Source organism: Raphanus sativus, chromosome 3 (genome assembly GCF_000801105.2).
Source record: "Raphanus sativus cultivar WK10039 chromosome 3, ASM80110v3, whole genome shotgun sequence".
Lineage (NCBI taxonomy): Eukaryota > Viridiplantae > Streptophyta > Magnoliopsida > Brassicales > Brassicaceae > Raphanus > Raphanus sativus.
Window position 1 is genome coordinate 2,573,209 of NC_079513.1, and position 18,308 is coordinate 2,591,516.

The following is an 18,308-nucleotide window of genomic DNA, read 5'->3' on the forward strand; positions in this document are numbered from 1 at the left end:
TCAGGTACATCCACTATTTGATCCGTTCATGCATTACCTCTTTTGTTTTAGTATTGATGAAATTACTTCGGATAGATTTTGATCATTGTGTTCTTCAGCGAGATAAAATGTTGATGAAGGCTCTTCGGATCTTGATTTTGTGGTTCAATTCTCTGTATGGGGCTTTCGTCTATATTTGAGCTCGTACTTTTGGTCGCTTTGGGTCTATACATATGCTTGTTGAAGAACTCAAGTCTCACTTATTATAGGTATGTGGAAAAGACAAACGGGAGAACTAATCCTTCATTATAGTGACGCAAAGCTCTATATTTTATATATCAGTAGCTCCTACATTTCTGCAGAATTTATTGTATCTGATCCTAACCTTGTCGCAGCTGTCTAGGTTGGGATTCTAGGTTGCAGCAAACGGTGGTGGAGATGTATCTGCTAAGATCAGCAGATGCTGCTTACCAAATATCAAAGCTATGATCTCCACTCTTGCTGATCCCAAAGGTATCTGAAAATTTCGATTCATGTGTTCTTTACTGTTTAGGGGAGTTATTTTAAGTTGGTTTATCCGTAAGACACATCTTGTAATTTTGCAGGGTTTTGAAATTGGTAGCGAAGGGAACCTGCAAGGTTTTGATTCCTACGAACCTACTAGATATATGCGTTCTACCAGGTTTCTGAGGGTTAATTTAAATGATTTCATTTCATTGCATAAAGACAATAGGATGGGTACGAATATGAGAGGATTGTGTAGAAAATTCTACTAAGTAAGTTTCAGATGATGCAGCAATCTCCTTTGGGACTTGTTAATATCTTGCATGCGTGGTATTATGATCTTAGTCTTGCATGTATTGTCTGTGGATTCAGGTAAAGTCATTTGGAAATCTTTCATGCTTCTTTTCCTGCTCTTAATTTGCAGCTTTCCGATGATGATCGATTTATCGTTTTCCTTGTGGTATTTGTGTCCCAGTGAACTCCTTGTTTGTTTTGCTCACTTATTACAGGTTTTTTTGTGGTTACTCTTTTTCTTATTCAAATTTGATTTGTAGTCCCTAAGCAGGTACCTGGTTTAAATTTTCTGTCCATTGATTGTGGCTGATTTCAGGATTGGATCTGGTTTCTGATTTTTTCATTGTTCCTCCTTTGCGTCAGTTTCATCCTTTTTGCCTTTTAATCCAGGTTGTTGTTTTTAGATTCTTCTTTTTCTTTTAGTCACGGACATGAGGGTCTTCTCTGTTGGATGTTATTTTTGTTTACGGAAGTGGTTGTAGTTCAGATACAGTAGGTCTTAATTACTTGTGTAAGGCAATATCTTCAGATGATGATTTTATGATTTTTGGCATTATCTTATCTGGTTATCAATATTGCAGTGTTTATGACAGTAACTGCTAAATGCAGGTTATCATGTGTGTCTCACGAGCTTTGCTTCGGCCACATTGATTTTTTTTCTGTTGGGCTTGCTAATAGTCTCAAGGTTTCCGGGTTTTCCTTTGACTTCTGTTTTTGATAATAGTCACAATGTTTTCTTATGGTTCTACATGTTCACTGTTAGAAGATACGAAACAGGAGATGGCAAGTAATTTGTTGTTTATCAGTAATTGAGTGTGAGAGAACCTTCTTGGAAATATCAAGCTATTTGAGGTTTGTTGCACTAGGTGGCGCAATCGGAGATAACATTTCCGTTTCTGACATTTGACTTGGTGGTTCTTGCTACTGTACGATGTTGGAGAGCGTTAGTAGTGTATGCATATTAACATTGATCTCCGTCTGTTCATATTTGTTACTTTACCTTTGTCATTTTTATTTGTGGAGCATAGCATTAAAGTTACGAGCTACCATTAGCTGAGTAGAGGGCCTCATTCATAGTTGTCACCCATATCTGATTGGCGGTTTTAGTTTTTTTCTTTTTACTTGATGTTACTTCTCCTTTATTTGGATTGTAGTGTGTCTAAGAGGGAGAACCATTCTGGGAGACGAGGGAGGTTTCATGTGGAAGATTTTGTGATATCTTATTCTTTTCTCCTCTGCAACTTCATTTTGTTCTATAAGGTACGGTTGTTCTTGTCTCTTATTGTGCTTTCAGATTTTCTTCATCAATATCATTATGCATTATACTCACATTCAGATTAAGTTGACAAATTTCTGAAGAATGGGCTCTATCTTCCTTCCACCGTTAACTATTTTCACAATTTTCTTTACTGAGGCATGTTTCTTTTATCTACATTTCCTTATAAATCATCATGCAGAGCCATTGCTGACCTAATTAAAGAAGTATATAACACATTTATTTCATTCTTTTACTGAGGCAGTGTCTAGGATGAAGCTTTGAGATATTCACGTATCAGGACTTGGTTTCTTGTTATAAGACATGCATTTGTTACAGGTTGTCAGTTATTCAAGTTATGTAAATAACCCAAAGAGTATTCAGTTACCACTCTCCCTTTTAGAGGTGATCTTGCTACACTTTTGTCTGTAATGGTTTTCATGTCTGTGCATGGAGGCAATAAGATAGACTAAAAATATGCAGAGAAAGGTACAAATTCTAGATCCCGTGCTCTGTTTTGTACAAAAAGGTTTGCTTTGCGCTGATTTTAGTCATCTATTCTTCCTTTGTTAATGAGCCTCAGTTAGATCTCCTTTTTGTCTAACTCAAATTAGCACTCGGATTGATTATAATATCATATGTTTCGTTTTTTTTTTTTTTTATTACAAGGGTACAAGATTTAGTTTTGAGGCTCCTATGGTTTTACAGCGGTATGAGGTAATATGTATTGTTCTCTTGAGGTTGGCGTTTGCTTTCAGCTGTGGAGAAGCCATTGTTCAGAACCCGATGCTTCTCTTATATAATACTTTCATCTTTCGCAGTGCTTGGATCTGAACAGTTGGAGATTCCAACTTCCAAGAGGGGAAAGTTTGGGACTGTATGTCTGTTTATATAGTTTGGCTTTCTTCATCGCGGTATGTTAAAGATACAAAGGTATTGGAAATCTATTTTTTCAATATTTTCTTTTACTGAGACAGGTTTTGGAAATCATTATGCAGAGCCATTGCTTGATCTAATTCAAGAAGTAAATAACACATTTATTTCTTATTTCATCATGCCATTTATCTTTACTTGATCTGTGTTCTGTAATTTTTCTCGGGATCAACTACGTGTCTTGACGATCTTATTGGAATGCGACAGGTTCTGAAGAGCAACATTCATTGTCTGATCTCTAAGGTACTTTTGACCTTTTTTTTGTTCAAATTACATCTGTCAGTTTTCTGTTTATGTTGATTGCTTGTGTTATTCACAGTGGATGATGCAGGAGACGGAAGTTTCTGGTCTCTGATGGTTACCTCTTCAGTGGATAGCTCTCAGCCTTTCTCCTTTTGGCAATTTCACTGCCTTTCTCCTTTTGGCAATTTCACTGTTCAGGTGTTTCCTATCTCCATCGTTCTTATTTTTATTTCAAATTAGTTGATGTTGGATACCCTGATAAACAAGAGAAACTTTATTGGTTGCATTGCAGGTGAGTCAAGAGGGTTTGTAACTTTCTGGTTACCTCGCATACGTACACCTTTTTCTTTCGCTTGGTATGAGTTGACTTATTGTACTATTTATCAATCACATCACTTGTTTCTTTTGCGGTATATTCACTTCTAGCGAAAGATGAGAACTGAGAAGCTCTGTAATAGGTAACTTTTTGGGGGCTAGTTTCATTTGCCAACGACTTCTCAGAATTCTTTCACCAGTGAATAGGTTTGATAAACTTATGTACATTTGTTTTTGATCTCTAAGTTGTTTTGGTTAATTTATGTATAACGTCTCTTTGTTATATGTTGTCAATGCATCAAGTACTGATACCTATAATACTGTTTGAACTAGGGGTTTCTTTTGTTTATATATGCCCATCGTCTCTTTGTAGGTTGTCAGCACATCAGGTATGGTACGTAGAAGCCTTTCTGGTTTCACAGGTTACAGTCTGACAGCAAAGAGTTTTTTTATCAGATATGTTTATTCACGTCAGGGATAAGCATATGTTGAAGTGTTTTTTATTTCATGCTTTATATGTCCTATCTTTACATGGTTTACATCCCTTCATTCTAGGTATGCTGAATATGCGTCTGGGATACAAGCTGCCTTGCGACTTTCTTGGAGCCGAAAGATAGCTTTCTGTTAAATGTGTCGCAATACAAACAAGGATAGGTTTATAATTTCAGCCATCTAGAATGTAAGTTTTTGTTTTTTATTTCATGCTTTATATGTCCTATCTTTACATGGTTTACATCCCTTCATTCTAGGTATGCTGAATATGCGTCTGGGATACAAGCTGCCTTGCGACTTTCTTGGAGTCGAAAGATAGCTTTCTGTTAAATGTGTCACAATACAAACAAGGATAGGTTTATAATTTCAGCCATCTAGAATGTAAGCTTTTCCCTGCTCTGTTTTTAGTGTCATATGTTTTTTTGTCGCTTTATTTTCGTCCCAATCTGATGTTATGATTATTGAGGTAGTTTTCATGAAAATTGTTCGTATTCAAGTTTTTCTTTAACCAGATATTTTTTTACTTATTGTGTATTCAGGTACTGTTTGTTATTTGGCAATAAGTCCCTTGTGATTTCTTTGAGTCGAAAGATAGCTTTCTGTTAAACGTGTCACAGCAATACTTTATTCCAAACCTCTGCTTATTGCAGCCACCGAGTGTGTAAGCCTCTGCTCTTGTGTTAGTGATCTGTTTCCTTGTCGCTTTATTTTTTTTCCAGACTGGTGACTGCTTGTTGAGGATTTTTCATGAAACCATTCGCAGTCAAGTTTTTCTTCTACAAGGTATTTTTTACTTGTTGTGTATCCAGGTACTGTTTTTTATTTGTCAGTGACTTCAGACTTCACTTGTCTTCATGCTGTATTAATTCGGAGGGAAGAATCTCAAATATGATTTTAGAGATGAGTAGATCTGTGACTATATTATTTTGTTGCATGAAGACAATATGATGTTTAAGAATATTAGAGGATCATGTAACAAATTCTACCAACTATCAAATTTTCAGCTGATGCAGCAATCTTGTAGAAGGACGCAGAAACAGTTCCTGTCGTACTTGTTTAATATCTTGCATGTGGGATGTCCTATCATCTTATTTTACATGGGATTATTTTCTGTGGATTTCAGGTAAAGTCATTTGGCGTTCCTAATGGACATTGAACTTCACCAAAGATCATATATTTATAGTCATTGTGTTCTCATGATAAAAATTGACTTTGCTTGATTCTTTTTCTTTTGTTTAAGGGAACAGAGAAACTTTTAATGTTTGTTTAAAATTGTTCATGTTTAGTACTATCTTTCTCATTTGTTTTCTTGTATTTAGTTTTCAGCTTTCTGATGATGATCCCTCTATCCTAACGAACTTTTTCCTTGTGAGCTTGTTTGCTTTGCTCACTTAATATCAGGTCTTTGTGGTTACTCTTCTTGTGTATAACTCATGATTTTGACTCATAGTTCATACTTACCGGATTTAACTTTTTTGTCCATGTATTGTTGCTGATTTGTTTCAGGACTGGGCCTGGTTTCTAATTTTCGTTTGTCCTTTCCGCATCTGGTTCTGACACCTCCCTAATGAGACCTACATAGTTTGAGAGTAAAGCAAAAGGTAATAATTAACTCTATGGAATCAGTTACATTTGGTGGTGGTTTATGCAGGATCAGGTACATTTACTATTTGATCCATTCATGCATTACCTCTTTTGTTGTAGTGTTGATGAAGTTACTCCGGATAGATTTTGATCATTGTGTTCTTCAGCGAGATAAAATGTTGATGAAGGCTCTTCGGATCTTGATCTTGTGGTTCAATTCTCTGTATGGGGTTTTCGTCTATATTTGAGCTTGTACTTTTGGTCGCTTTGGGTCTTAATCTTGGTTACATATGCTTGTTGAAGAACTCAAGTCTCACTTATTATAGGTATGTGGAAAAGACAAACGGGAGAACTAATCCTTCATTATAGTGACCCAAAGCTCTATATTTTATATATCAGTAGCTCCCACATTTCTGCAGAATTTATTGTATCTGATCCTACCCTTGTCGCAACTGTCTAGGTTGCAGCAAACGGTGGTGATGTTTCTGCTAAGATCAGCAGATGCTGCTTACAAAAGATCAAAGCTTATGATCTCCACTCTTGGTGATCCCAAAGGTATCTGAAAATTTCGATTCATGTGTTCTTTACTGTTTAGGGTTTATCCGTAAGACACATCTTGTAATTTTGCAGGAGAGCCAAAGTTTTTTGAAATTGGTAGCGAAGGGAACCTGCAAGGTTTTGATTCCTACGTTACTACTAGATATATGCGTTCTACCAGGTTTCTGAGGGTTAATTTTAATGATTTCATTTCATTGCATGAAGACAATAGGAATAGGATGGGTACGAATATGAGAGGACTGTGTATGAAAATTGTACTAAGTAAGTTTCTGATGATGCAGCAATCTCCTTTGGGACTTGTTGGCTCTGTTAATATCTTGCATGCGTGGTATTATGATCTTAGTCTTGCATGTATTGTCGGTGGATTCAGATAAAGTCGTTTGGAATTTCATGCTTGTTTTCCTGCTCTTAATTTGCAGCTTTCCGATGATGATCGCTTTATCGTTTTCCTTGTTGTATTTGTGTCCCAGTGAACTCCTTGTTTGTTTTGCTCACTTATTACAGGTTTTTGTGGTTACTCTTTTTCTGTCTAACTCTTTATTCAGATTTGATTTGTAGTTCCAAAGCAGGTACCTGGTTTAACTTTTCTGTCCATTGATTGTGGCTGATTTCAGGATTGGATCTGGTTTCTGATTTTCATTGTTCCTCCTTTGCGTCAGTTTCATCCTTTCTGCCTTTTAATCCAGGTTGTTGTTCTTAGATTCTTCTTTTTCTTAATTCCTTGTGTAAGGCAATATCTTCAGATGATGATTTTATGATTTTTGGCATTATCTTATCTGGTTATCAATATTGCAGTGTTTATGACAGTAACTGCTAAATGCAGGTTATCATTTGACTATTTGAGTTAAGTACATGTATGTCTTACGAGCTTTGCTTCGGCCACATTGATTTTTTCTCTGTTGGGCTTGCTAATAGTCTCAAGGTTTCCGGTTTTTCCTTTGACTTCTGTTTTCGATAATAGTCACAATGCTTTATTATGGTTCTACATGTTCACTGTTAGAAGATACGAAACAGGAGATGGCAAGTAATTTGTTGTTTATCAGTAATTGAGTCTGAGAGAACCTTCTTGGAAATATCAAGAAATTTGAGGTTTGTTGCTGCACTAGGTGGCACAATCGGAGATAACATTTGACTTGTGGTTCTTGCTACTGTACGATGTTGGAGAGCGTTAGTAGTGTATGTATGCCAAAGTATGCATATTAACATTGATCTCCGTCTGTTCATATTTGTTACTTTACTTTGTCATTTTTATTTGTCGAGCATAGCATTAAAGTTACGAGCTACCATTAGCTGAGTAGAGGGCCTCATTCATAGTTGTCACCCATATCTGATTGGCGGTTTTAGTTTTTTTCTTTTTACTTGATGTTACTTCTCCTTTATTTGGATTGTAGTGTGTCTAAGAGGGAGAACCATTCTGGGAGACGAGGGAGGTTTCATGTGGAAGATTTTGTGATATCTTATTCTTTTCTCCTCTGCAACTTCATTTTGTTCTATAAGGTACGGTTGTTCTTGTCTCTTATTGTGCTTTCAGATTTTCTTCATCAATATCATTATGCATTATACTCACATTCAGATTAAGTTGACAAATTTCTGAAGAATGGGCACTATCTTCCTTCCACCGTTAACTATTTTCACAATTTTCTTGACTGAGGCATGTTTCTTTTATCTACCTTTCCTTATAAATCATCATGCAGAGCCATTGCTGACCTAATTAAAGAAGTATATCACATTTATTTCATTCTTTTACTGAGGCAGTGTCTAGGATGAAGCTTTGAGATATTCAAGTATCAGGACTTGGTTTCTTGTTATAAGACATGTATTTGTTACAGGTTATCAATTATTCTTCAAGTTATGTAAATAACCGAAAGGGTATTCAGTTACCACTCTCTTTTAGAGGTGATCTTGTTACGCTTTTGTCTGTAATGATTTCATGTCTGTGCATGGAGGCAATAAGATACTAAGAATATGCAGAAAGGTACAAATTCTAGATCCCGTGCTCTTTGTACAAAAAGGTTTGCTTTGCGCTGATTTTAGTCATCCATTCTTCCTTTGTTAATGAGCACTCCGATTGATTATAATATCATATGTTTTTTTTCTTTTTTTATTACTAGGGTACAAGATTTAGTTTTGAGGCTCCTATGGTTTTACAGCGGTATGAGGTAATATGTATGGTTTTCTTGAGTTTGGCGTTTGCTTTAAACCATTGTTCAGAACATGATGGTTTTCTTATATAATACTTTAGTCTTTCGCAGTGCTTGGATCTGAATAATTGGCCGTAGTTGGTATCCAATAGGGTAAATCACTGGAATCGTTTGGGACCGGTTATATAGTTTGTTTTTCTTCAGTGTCGGTATGTTCCACTGAGACTTATTTGAACTTTTTAAATTCAAAGCTAGTTGGATTGATAGATCATTTAAGTTTCATAATGCTAGGCACTTTTTTGTATCATAACTTTTATTTTTGCTCTGTTTTTCTGTCGTTCATAGAAGCTTGCTGACCTGTGAAAGATAACAATCTTCTTTTGCCTGAATACGGAGAGAATTTTTTTTGTTCTTAACATGTTCGATGCAATTCCTTTGAGAGTAAGTTATTACCAATTCAAATGGCTCACCTTTTCTTATGTGTTTCGCCTCTTTGCAGGTTATTGTTGTATAGTGTTGAAGATATCATCATGGCTGCTCTTCACGGTTAATGTATTGGAAGGGGGAGAGAGATAAACATTTCTAACTTTCTATCTGTTTTGTTTTCTGCAATTTTCTATTGGTTTCGAGTTCCAGACTTTTGGATCAATTGTATGATTGTTTCTATATTATTTGTTTGCAATAATCTTTTGTGATTTATTAATTTTCTTACATGATCATGCAAATACCATCTAGTTCTTACATAAATATAACCGATTAGTGCAACATTAGTCTATCCAAATTCAGTCATCAATTTATAGAATGATTCTTTCTAAGGCAAGTGTATAATTTTGTAGATTGGGATTCCAGGTTGCAGCAACGGATGGTGGAAATGTTTCCGCTAAGATCAGCATATGCTGCTTACGGAAAGATACATTATTTGATGAGCATTTTACTCGGATCATTAACCCAAAGGTATTTGAAAATTTTGGTTCCTCCTTGAACGTGTTTTTACTGTTTATGGGAACTATTTTATGCTGGTTTTGCCTTAAGACACATCTTGTGACTTGCAGGAGCACCAAAGTTTCAGAATTTGTAGCCACGGGAATGTTGCAAGGTTTTGCTTCCTATGTCTTCGAACTCAAGTTTCCACTGGCTGATTGTTTTCCTTTAGATTTTAAGGGTCCACGATATGTTTCTAGGCTCCTATGATTTTTCGGCCCTGATATATAATATGCCTTTGCTTGTTTTCACTATACTTGTATCTACAGTTGGCCGAAGTTGGGTTTGGTTGCTTCGAGCGAGGGTCGTCTGTTTCAGCTTTTTGAGATCCAGGGTTGTGTAACAGAGAACGGTACTAATTCAGACAGTAACGTTGGCAGAAGGTTTCTTGGCTTAGCCGCAGCGGCAGCCTGTGCTATGTACTCGTTGAGTCTCTGACTATCACTTTCTCGTTAGGTGGTCAAAATCTTTCTTTCCCCGAAATTGTTGAGCTATGTTCTCTTTTTTTATGTCTTGTCAAAGTGACCACAGTACAGTGAACTCTTGTGGAAGCTTGGGTGCTTTCTACTTTATGATGTTGGAGAGCGTTAGTAGGGAATTTATGCCAAGGTATGTGTATTAACGTTGATATGATTCTGTTTCTATAAGTTACTTTTCGTGCAGAGTGGAGGGTCTCATTCATAGTTGTCACCCATATCTGATTGGCGGTTTTTAGTGTTTTTTACTTGAGGTTACTTCTCCTTGACTTCTCTAAGTGGGAGAAGCATTCTGGGAGGTTTTGTGATATCTGATTCTTTTCTCCTCTGCAACTTCATTCTGTTTCTACAAGGTACAGTTGTTCTTGTCTCTTGTTGTATTCTTCATCGATATCATTATGCATTATACTCACATTCAGATTAAGTAAGTTAACAAATTTATGAAAAGTGAGTTGACTCTCTTGGGGCTCCATTGAATGTTAACAATTTCTCTTGATACAGATTTTAATGATTTGTCGTTGTTCTTTTTTTTGGATTATTCTGGTTTTCCAATTAGATAAGGTGGCACTGAGGTTCTCTTGAGTTTTACTTTACCTTACATTTGCGTCAGGACATGAAGTTTTTTTTTGTGTGATGATATTATGTTTTTGGATATTGTTCGGCTCTTGATTCTGTAGATTTCCAGATATTGGTTTTGAAGAGGTTTGAGGTATAACTGGTCATATATTTCTTGAAAATCTCATTTTGACATATATTTGTAATAGGTTGCCACCCTCTTCCAGGGTCCAAATTGTATCTGACCTGTTCATGTTGATTACTCATTTGTGTCATAATTCTGGTTTCGTCCTTTTCCAGGGAACCAAGGAAACGTGGCACTGATTTAGAGATGAAGTTACATTGTAAGTCTGTGTGGTTCCCAAGTTCATGCATGAAGACAGTAGGAGAGGTACATTTTACAACCTGTGCTCTGTTCTGCTTTTAGTCATATCTTCTTCCTTGTCGTTTTATTCTCTTTCCAAACTGATGTTCTTTAAGTGAATTATCTGTCCTGCTTTCCAAATTTAAGTTCTTTTATGTTCTGCAACAGGAGACTTTTCTTAAATTCTCTACTTAATTTTGAGGGGTCTTGACATTTTTTTAGCCATATCTCTTTATTAAGTAATCGCTATCCCATTTTCTCTTTCATTTTTTTTGTGTTAATAGGCTCTGTCTCTCTGGCTTTCTGTTAAGTTTTTTGCCCTCCACAGTTATTTGTTTTTTGCTTAGGTTCATATGGTTCTCCTGAGTTTTGCTTTTGCATTTTTCTGTGGAGAAACTCTTTTTCAGAATTATTATTTTTTATCTATCGCAGTACTTTGATCTGAATGGTTGGCCGTTGCTTTGTGGGAGACATTTCAGAATATTCAGCACTTGATGATTTGCTTCTTTGTGCATTAAAAATTTCTCATTCTGTTTTGGGATTTTTTTTCTGTGAAGAGAGAAGTATATATTACCGGATAAGTTAAAGTTCTGGACATTTTGCTCTTTCTAGATCTGGTCAAGCTCCATTGCGGATGTCTTTGTTAACCTTGTATTAACTTAAAATTGTTTTGCTCTGTTTTTTATTTGTGTGCATTTAGATGGATATCGAGACTGAAGGTCTGTTTTGATACTATTTGAGACGTATCCAATAAAGCAGGCTTTTGGAGGGACTTCAATCAGGTTTTTAAGTAGGAAATAAACTTTGTGTTCTTCACTGATCAGTTCAAATAAACTTCCTTGTTTCTGATTCTACTAGGCTACTTTTTCGTGGAGGACATGTCATTGACTTTTTGGTGCTCCACCGAATATTAATAATTTTTGCATTCGAATGAGATGAGGTGGCACTGAAGGTTCTATTAATTGCTTCAGGACATGAGGGTCTTCTGTTTGGTGTTACTTTTCTTTTTAGATGTTCTTGTACTTCAGCTCTTGATTCTGTAGAGCGAGATCTAGTTCACGACTGAACATTGAGTTTTATGACCGTACTACTAACTGAATGCATCAATCTGAGTTTGCTGTCTATCTTTCCTGTTGTAACGTGTTTCGAGTCAAGTTATGTTATGTTCTGCAGCAGTAAGAGACTTTTCTTAGAGTCTGTCGTTTACAAGATTCTACCAAATTGTGAGGTGAAACTGAAGGTTCTCTTGAGATTTTTTTTTTTTTGTTGTTGTGCAGAGTCTTTGTCTTTGACAATTCTTTGATTTAATTAGTTGACTTGAGGTGGTTTTTTATAGTTTATAATCTTCAGCTCTTGATTTGTTTAGGTTACCTCACTTGTTATTTTTCAACTTCATTCCACCTGTCTCCGACGTGAAGTACTTTTATTAGTATTTTCAAAGGATCGGTTGCTCACTTTTACTTTTCCTTTGTGTCTGTTATTTTAGGCTTATTCTTGGGGTTATTGAAGGTTCAGACGTTCATATGTTTTCTATTGGTGAACCCATGTCAGAAGGTATATACTTTTTGAAGAGGTTTTCATATTCATGCCATTATCAGGACTCGGTCAAAATGGATACTTTGATTTGATATACTAGTAATTGTTTTGGGACTAGTTACATTTGGCGGTGATCTCACAGGAATGATTTGTTATAGGTTTGCTGAATTATGTTTATTGAGAAGTTTTCTGTTGACACCGCCAGAAGATGGGTAAGTAATAGACATGATCTCCGAGAACCAAGTTAGTTTTTCTTTGTTAACATTGGTGGTAATTTTGTGCTTTGTGTTTTAGATTGTTGGATACTATGCCAAGAAAGTTTGCTTTTTGTGTACTTCTTTATGAAAACAGCTGACAGTGTGTGTTGTATTGCTACTTATTATCACTTTGTTCCATTTCATTTTGTTAGTCTTGATGTCATGCTTTGAGATATTTTACAATAGGGTTTTAAGTTGATGAATACTGGAAGGGTTTTTTAGCTGGTTATATTATTTCATCATGCCATTATCTTTACTTGATCTGTGTGCTAGAAATAATTTTGGGATCAACGTCTCAGTGGATGATCCAGGAAACAGACGTTTCTGGTCTCTGATGGTTGCCTGTTCAGTGGATAGTTCTCAGCCTTTCTCCTTTTGGCGATTTCACATTTCAGGGGTTTCCAATCTCCATCGTTTTTTAATTCTTAAATTAGTCGATGTTGAATATCCTGATAAACTTTATTGGTTGCATTGTAGGCGAGTCAAGAGGTTTCACTCTTGATAAGACTCGAGCATAAGAATCTGGTTAAGCTTCTTGGTTTCTGTAATGAAGGAGATGAAGTGATTCTTGTCTCTGAGTTTGTCCCCGACCGCTTTATCTTCGGTGAGACTTCCAAAACAGCTGCATTTTCTATAGATTTTAGAAATTCTTAACAAATGGTACCGGTACAGATAACTTGACAAGCTAGTGAAATCAATGTCACAGAAAGTGAAAAAACACCGGTCATCGAAACTGTGATCTTACAAAGTTACACAATACAATGGGATAGTCTCTTTGCTGTAATCATCTTCAGCTGCATCTAACATCAGCTACAAGATGGCGAATCCGAGGAGCATACCATTTCACTTTCTCTATATGTTCTACTGTAACTTCCCACCTACGACCTAAACCATGACAAAACCCAAAATATAAGCCTGAGTGTTATTCTGTGATTAACCAAAATCAAGAAAACCCCACTACATCAGAGTCTTGATTTAGTAACCAAAATCAGAAAAAAAAAAAGCTTTTGACAAAATAGTCTTTTACCTTCGGCTCTGGCGATATCACTTAATGATTTGGAGACATGCTCGGCCCAACTTGTCACATCCGTGTCCTTGACGTTTCCATGCACATGGAGTATTCCTCCCTCGGGCCTGCATGTTCCAATACCAAGAACAGAGACATTAGTGAAACTCATGTTATTTCCCAAACTTATGTAAGCAAATTAAAACCACCTTAACGCCTGGATAGCTGTGACCCAGCTTCCTTCGCTAGATGGGATAAGACCAAGACAGACTCTGTCAGCTACTCCCTGAGAATCAAAAAGACTGTTAGTTAGTCCAACAATTTGCCTAAGATTGAATAGACTATGAGCAGTTTTGGGAATTATCATCAACGTACTTTAGGTGCAGTGATCCGGTTATCTCCTTCAAGAACCATACAACGGTCAGAAACAAAATTTGCTTCAACGTTATGTCGAAGTGCTTCAATGGCATGAGGATTCCATTCACAAGCATATACCATCGTTGCCTTTGCCCTGCAAAAGCATATAACAAGAATGAAGTGAAGCTGCAAGAGATCATTCTTCACACTACTACTTTCATTTGTTTAGTGGCACACACCTCACAAGGAAAGGGAGGGTAAAGTATCCAATTCCAGCGAACAGGTCCACCACAACTTCATTTTCGCAGGCCATGTTACCCATACGCAGCTTTTCCGAGAGATTGCCCCATGAGAACATACACTTGGTAGCATTAAAAGAGTACAAGATTCCATTTTCACGATGATCCACCCATCCATCGTCTCCCACAAGAATCTCCAATGTACTATCCCTTGTACCGTTGGCTTCCACACGTCCCTTGAAAGCAAATGTAAACAGGAGTGAGACAAAATGCTTACTAATCCTTCAAACTATAACGAAAAGATTTAAGTATTACACTTAAAACATACTTGGCGTGCAAGACGGTTGGCACTAAGCGATACAGCAACAGCAGACCAAACTTCCTCACTTATAGAGCTCCAAGCTGGATCTTTAAAAGATGTTACAGGTAGTACGACAATATCTCCAAGCCGTTCCCATCTACCAATAGAGGAAACACAAAATAATTATCAAATTGAAGTGAAAACAAAATAAAATTAGCATTTTGTAACACTCACTTCTGTGGAAGCTCATCCAAAAGCTCCTCTGGTAGACCTTTCTGTTTAAGTATAGACGTGACAGCTTCTTTCATTCTTTGTAAAGGAGACTTTGCTACTTTTTTGGCTTCAACAGCTACAGTAGTGAATTTTCTAGCACCAAGCTCCTTCAATAGATTCAAAGCCACAGAGCTGGATATTTCCTTCAGCGATAGACCCTTTGTGAGCTGACTGGTAAGGTGATTATCTTCTGACCCTTCTAAATCCTTGTCCAAAAGCTGCTTTTCATGGAAAAGCTCAGAGAACTTCTTAGTCACGGGGAAGCAGATATAAAGACCTTTTTCGTGTGAGTAAACTTTCCTCTCAAGGTCTAACCATCCAAAGTTTTTAAGTATGTCCTTGCCAAACTTTGCATACTTTCTTTCTAACTGTAAGACACAGGGCTGACACAGAGAAGCTTCAGTCTTCACTTCTATAGAAGCATCTTCGTGTTGAGGAGTGACATGATTTTCGCTCATAGTCAATGATTGAAGCAAGTTGATCTTCACTGGTTCACTAAACTTTGTCCCAAAAGCATAGCAAGCAGCCCCACCCCCAATAACGATAAGATCATCGCCAATCACACTAGCTGTACTTCGAACTAATAGCTCTTTGTTCATAAAGTCCAGTCTCACACTCCTCCACAATCGGTGCTTCAGATCTAGCAGAACTAAATCATGACAGTTTTGCGAAACAGGGCAACCTCCAATTATGCCAATAACATGTTTATACACAAACATGGAGTGCGAAAACCTGGCCTGAGGCCATTTCCCTGAAACCACTTCAAGTTTCCAAGAAGAGCTTTGCACGTCAAAGCTGTATAGATCATCAAGTACCTTCTCACCATTGTATCCTCCAAACATGAATAGCTGAGACTCATATGCAACCATATCATGAGAGTGGCGTGCACAAGGCCATTGACCTCTCTGTTCAATTTCTTTCCACTGAAGGTTCTTGGTGTCCAAAAGGTGCAACGAGGATAATATCTTCTCCTGGTTAAGTCCCCCGAATACGTATATATTTGAGCCAATACTGGCTGCTGCATGACGATGCCTCGGAGGAAATTCACATCCAATGCATCTCTGTGAGCTCCACTCACACTTTGATATATCAAGCATCCAAATATCATTCAGAATATTCAAGGGATCAGCTCTTCCTCCAATAACAAACATGAGATCGCCAACCATTGAAGCTGTATGTCCAAGCCGTGGTGATGGAGATTCATTGACTGTGACCAACTTTAAGGTGCCGCATGAAGGGTCGAGCAACATAGACTCGTTTCTTCTGGCATGTCTACCAAAACCGCCAAAGCCACCAAACACGATAACTTCTCTTCTGTCTGTTTTATTTATAGTACAAGCTGAATGTCCCCAGAGGTGAAGCTTCTCGACAGGTTCCCCGGTGATGGATATTGTTGAGAGCGGCATAAGATCTTGATGAAGCCCTGCCAATTAATTAGATATGGAAACTGGATGTCACGTTTAAAATTTGGAAAGTTATCCTGCAAACCAAATATAGCATGGCTCAAATTCTCGACCAAAGATAGTCTACCACTAGCATAAACGCTACATTACGTCCAATCCTACTGCATTATTCTAGGCATGAGCATTCTACTTGAAATCCGGAGAACCGGACCTAAAAACTGAGAGTTGAACCGAACCCGGAACTCACAAGTATCAGTTTCTATATATCTATATCAAAATCCAAACCGAGACCAAATATAAGAAATATAACTTTTATAAGAAAAAGATTAATTATATTTAAATATAATATACCAAAATATTCATAAACCTACTAAGAATATCCAAACCAAGAACGAAATTAGTACCCCAAATATTAAAAAAAAAAAAAATTCTACCTAAAAGTATTAATTATATTCAAATGTAAAATAACCAAATATCTATAAATATAGTTTATAAACCTACTAAAACCCCAAAAATACTTGAAAACCCAAGTTACCCATAATTATTCAAATTACCAAAAAAATTATCTGAATATTTTAATTCCAAAATAATTCAAATTTAATCCAAACCATTCTAATTAAGCGGTATTTTACCCAAATTACCCAAAAACCGAACAGAACCAGAACCAATTATTCTGTTTAAGCGGTATTAGCTAGTTTATTGTTTTATTATCCGACCCGGCGAACCAATCTGAACAAACTTGATATTGATCTAGCTCAGCGAAAATTACCAGGATGCAAGTCACCATTGTTGATACTTCTCGACTCCTGAGTTCCAGCTAGATTCTCGAAATTATCCTCCTCGTGATTCTCAGCTAGACATTCGAAATTATCATCTTCCTCCACATCATTACCACCATCTGGACTCTTGAAACCGTTACTCAACAAAGCCAAACCAAACCCATCAGTCCGCTTCCTATTAGCAACCATCTTCTCATTCGCAACACCGACAAGAAACCTCACATACTCCCTCGAAACCAACACCGTCTCCGTATCACCCAACGGCACCTCCATCCGAATCGAACACCGTATCGCTATAATTACCCTTTTACCCTCCCCGCAACACGTGATCCCCGACTCTCTAAACCCCGCTGAGATCGCCGTCGCCACGAGAAACTGAGCCGAGCTCACGTCCTTGCACTCCACCGCGATGATCAACGGCTCGAATCTGAAGACCAGCTCGCTGGAATCAGTAATCTGAGTCGGCGGGTTGGGAGGGAAGAGGAGGTTGAGTACCGACTCCGGATCTGCTGGATCGTGAGTGATGTAGAGCCACGAGCCGCCGCGAGCTTTCTTCTTGGTTGTTGTTGTTGTAGTTGATTGTGGTTTGGGTTGGGAGAGGATTGAGATACGGCCGGAGCAGGAGCTGGTGGTGAAGAAGGAAGGGTGGTGGTTGATGGTTTCGAGGAGAGGGAGGATGGGCTCGTCCAGGTAGCCTTTTGGAGATTTGTCCGTTACTGACGAGCGGATTGAGGCTAGCGTCGCGGCTTTCCTCTTCTCGAATTCCATGTTTTTTTTTCTCTCTTCGAAGTTGATGTGGAGAAACCCTAGCTAAGCGCTAAGCTGAGGTTTTGTAAACCCCTTTTAGATCTTGGTGGTGACGAAGGTGTCACACATTCGTCGTTTTGATACATTGATACGGTGGCGTTTTTGTCTGTTGAGTCACTTAAGTGTGTCGACCTGGTTTTGGGAATAAACATTCCGGTTCAGTCAGAACTCATTTTTTTTTTTTGTTTAAACAGTCAGACTCATTTCATGCTGATAAAAGGACTACACAATGCTTTCTAAGGGTGCACCATCTACCTTTCTACCACATGAGCTACCAAACCTTTTTTTTATGATCCTGGTATCCGGAGCCTCGAGAGAATCCGAGTAGCGCCAATAACCGTTCACCAGAGTACAGCCGGGGAGCCCGCCAAAGCATCCAAGAGGGCTGGTGATCTCTCCATTTAAATCCCACCAGTGGCCACATGTTAGTAGGCTTCTCCGTATTGGGCCCGAAGGTCCCTCGAGATAATCACCTCCCAGTGGCACTCGAACCCATGACTTCCCAGGTTAAATTTAACAACTGTACCACTAACGCGTGGTTCATGAGCTACCAAACTTATGATATTTTTTACGTACAAAACTTTGAATTTTAATATAACTACTAGCTGATAATCCACGCCATGCACGGAATGAGTGACTAAAAAAAGATTTCTAATTTAATCTGTATATATATTAG

The 18,308-nt window shown here is 37.6% G+C and overlaps 2 protein-coding genes across 4 annotated transcripts; one reads left to right on the forward strand and one right to left on the reverse strand.

Moving 5' to 3' along the window:
* Window positions 1-9,400: 9,400 nt before the first annotated feature.
* Window positions 9,401-13,456, forward strand: LOC108846801 (uncharacterized). 3 transcript variants are annotated; one of them, XR_008943786.1, is made up of 8 exons: window positions 9,401-9,888; window positions 9,995-10,108; window positions 10,611-10,701; window positions 11,375-11,902; window positions 12,161-12,228; window positions 12,369-12,422; window positions 12,767-13,071; window positions 13,140-13,456. XR_008943786.1 is itself a non-coding variant. In XM_057006103.1 (4 exons), the coding sequence occupies exons 1-4, from the start codon at window positions 12,198-12,200 to the stop codon at window positions 13,269-13,271; spliced, it is 354 nt and encodes a 117-aa protein (XP_056862083.1). In that variant the 5' UTR covers window positions 11,909-12,197; the 3' UTR covers window positions 13,272-13,456. The 3 variants fall into 3 exon arrangements, 1 of the variants encoding a protein (XP_056862083.1); XM_057006103.1 differs by lacking the exons at window positions 9,401-9,888; window positions 9,995-10,108; window positions 10,611-10,701; window positions 11,375-11,902; window positions 12,369-12,422 and having other exon boundaries at window positions 11,909-12,228; window positions 12,767-12,864; window positions 12,945-13,071; window positions 13,174-13,456; XR_008943787.1 differs by lacking the exons at window positions 9,401-9,888; window positions 9,995-10,108; window positions 10,611-10,701; window positions 11,375-11,902; window positions 12,369-12,422 and having other exon boundaries at window positions 11,909-12,228; window positions 12,741-13,071.
* LOC108846797 (tRNA wybutosine-synthesizing protein 2/3/4-like) lies at window positions 13,079-17,695 on the reverse strand. Its single transcript, XM_018620000.2, has 8 exons — window positions 16,816-17,695; window positions 14,605-16,066; window positions 14,398-14,527; window positions 14,070-14,305; window positions 13,849-13,984; window positions 13,683-13,759; window positions 13,495-13,601; window positions 13,079-13,352 (listed from the first exon to the last, which is right to left on the reverse strand). Exons 1-8 carry the CDS (start codon window positions 17,591-17,593, stop codon window positions 13,258-13,260), a joined length of 3,021 nt encoding a protein of 1,006 aa, XP_018475502.2. The 5' UTR covers window positions 17,594-17,695; the 3' UTR covers window positions 13,079-13,257.
* Window positions 17,696-18,308: the final 613 nt, after the last annotated feature.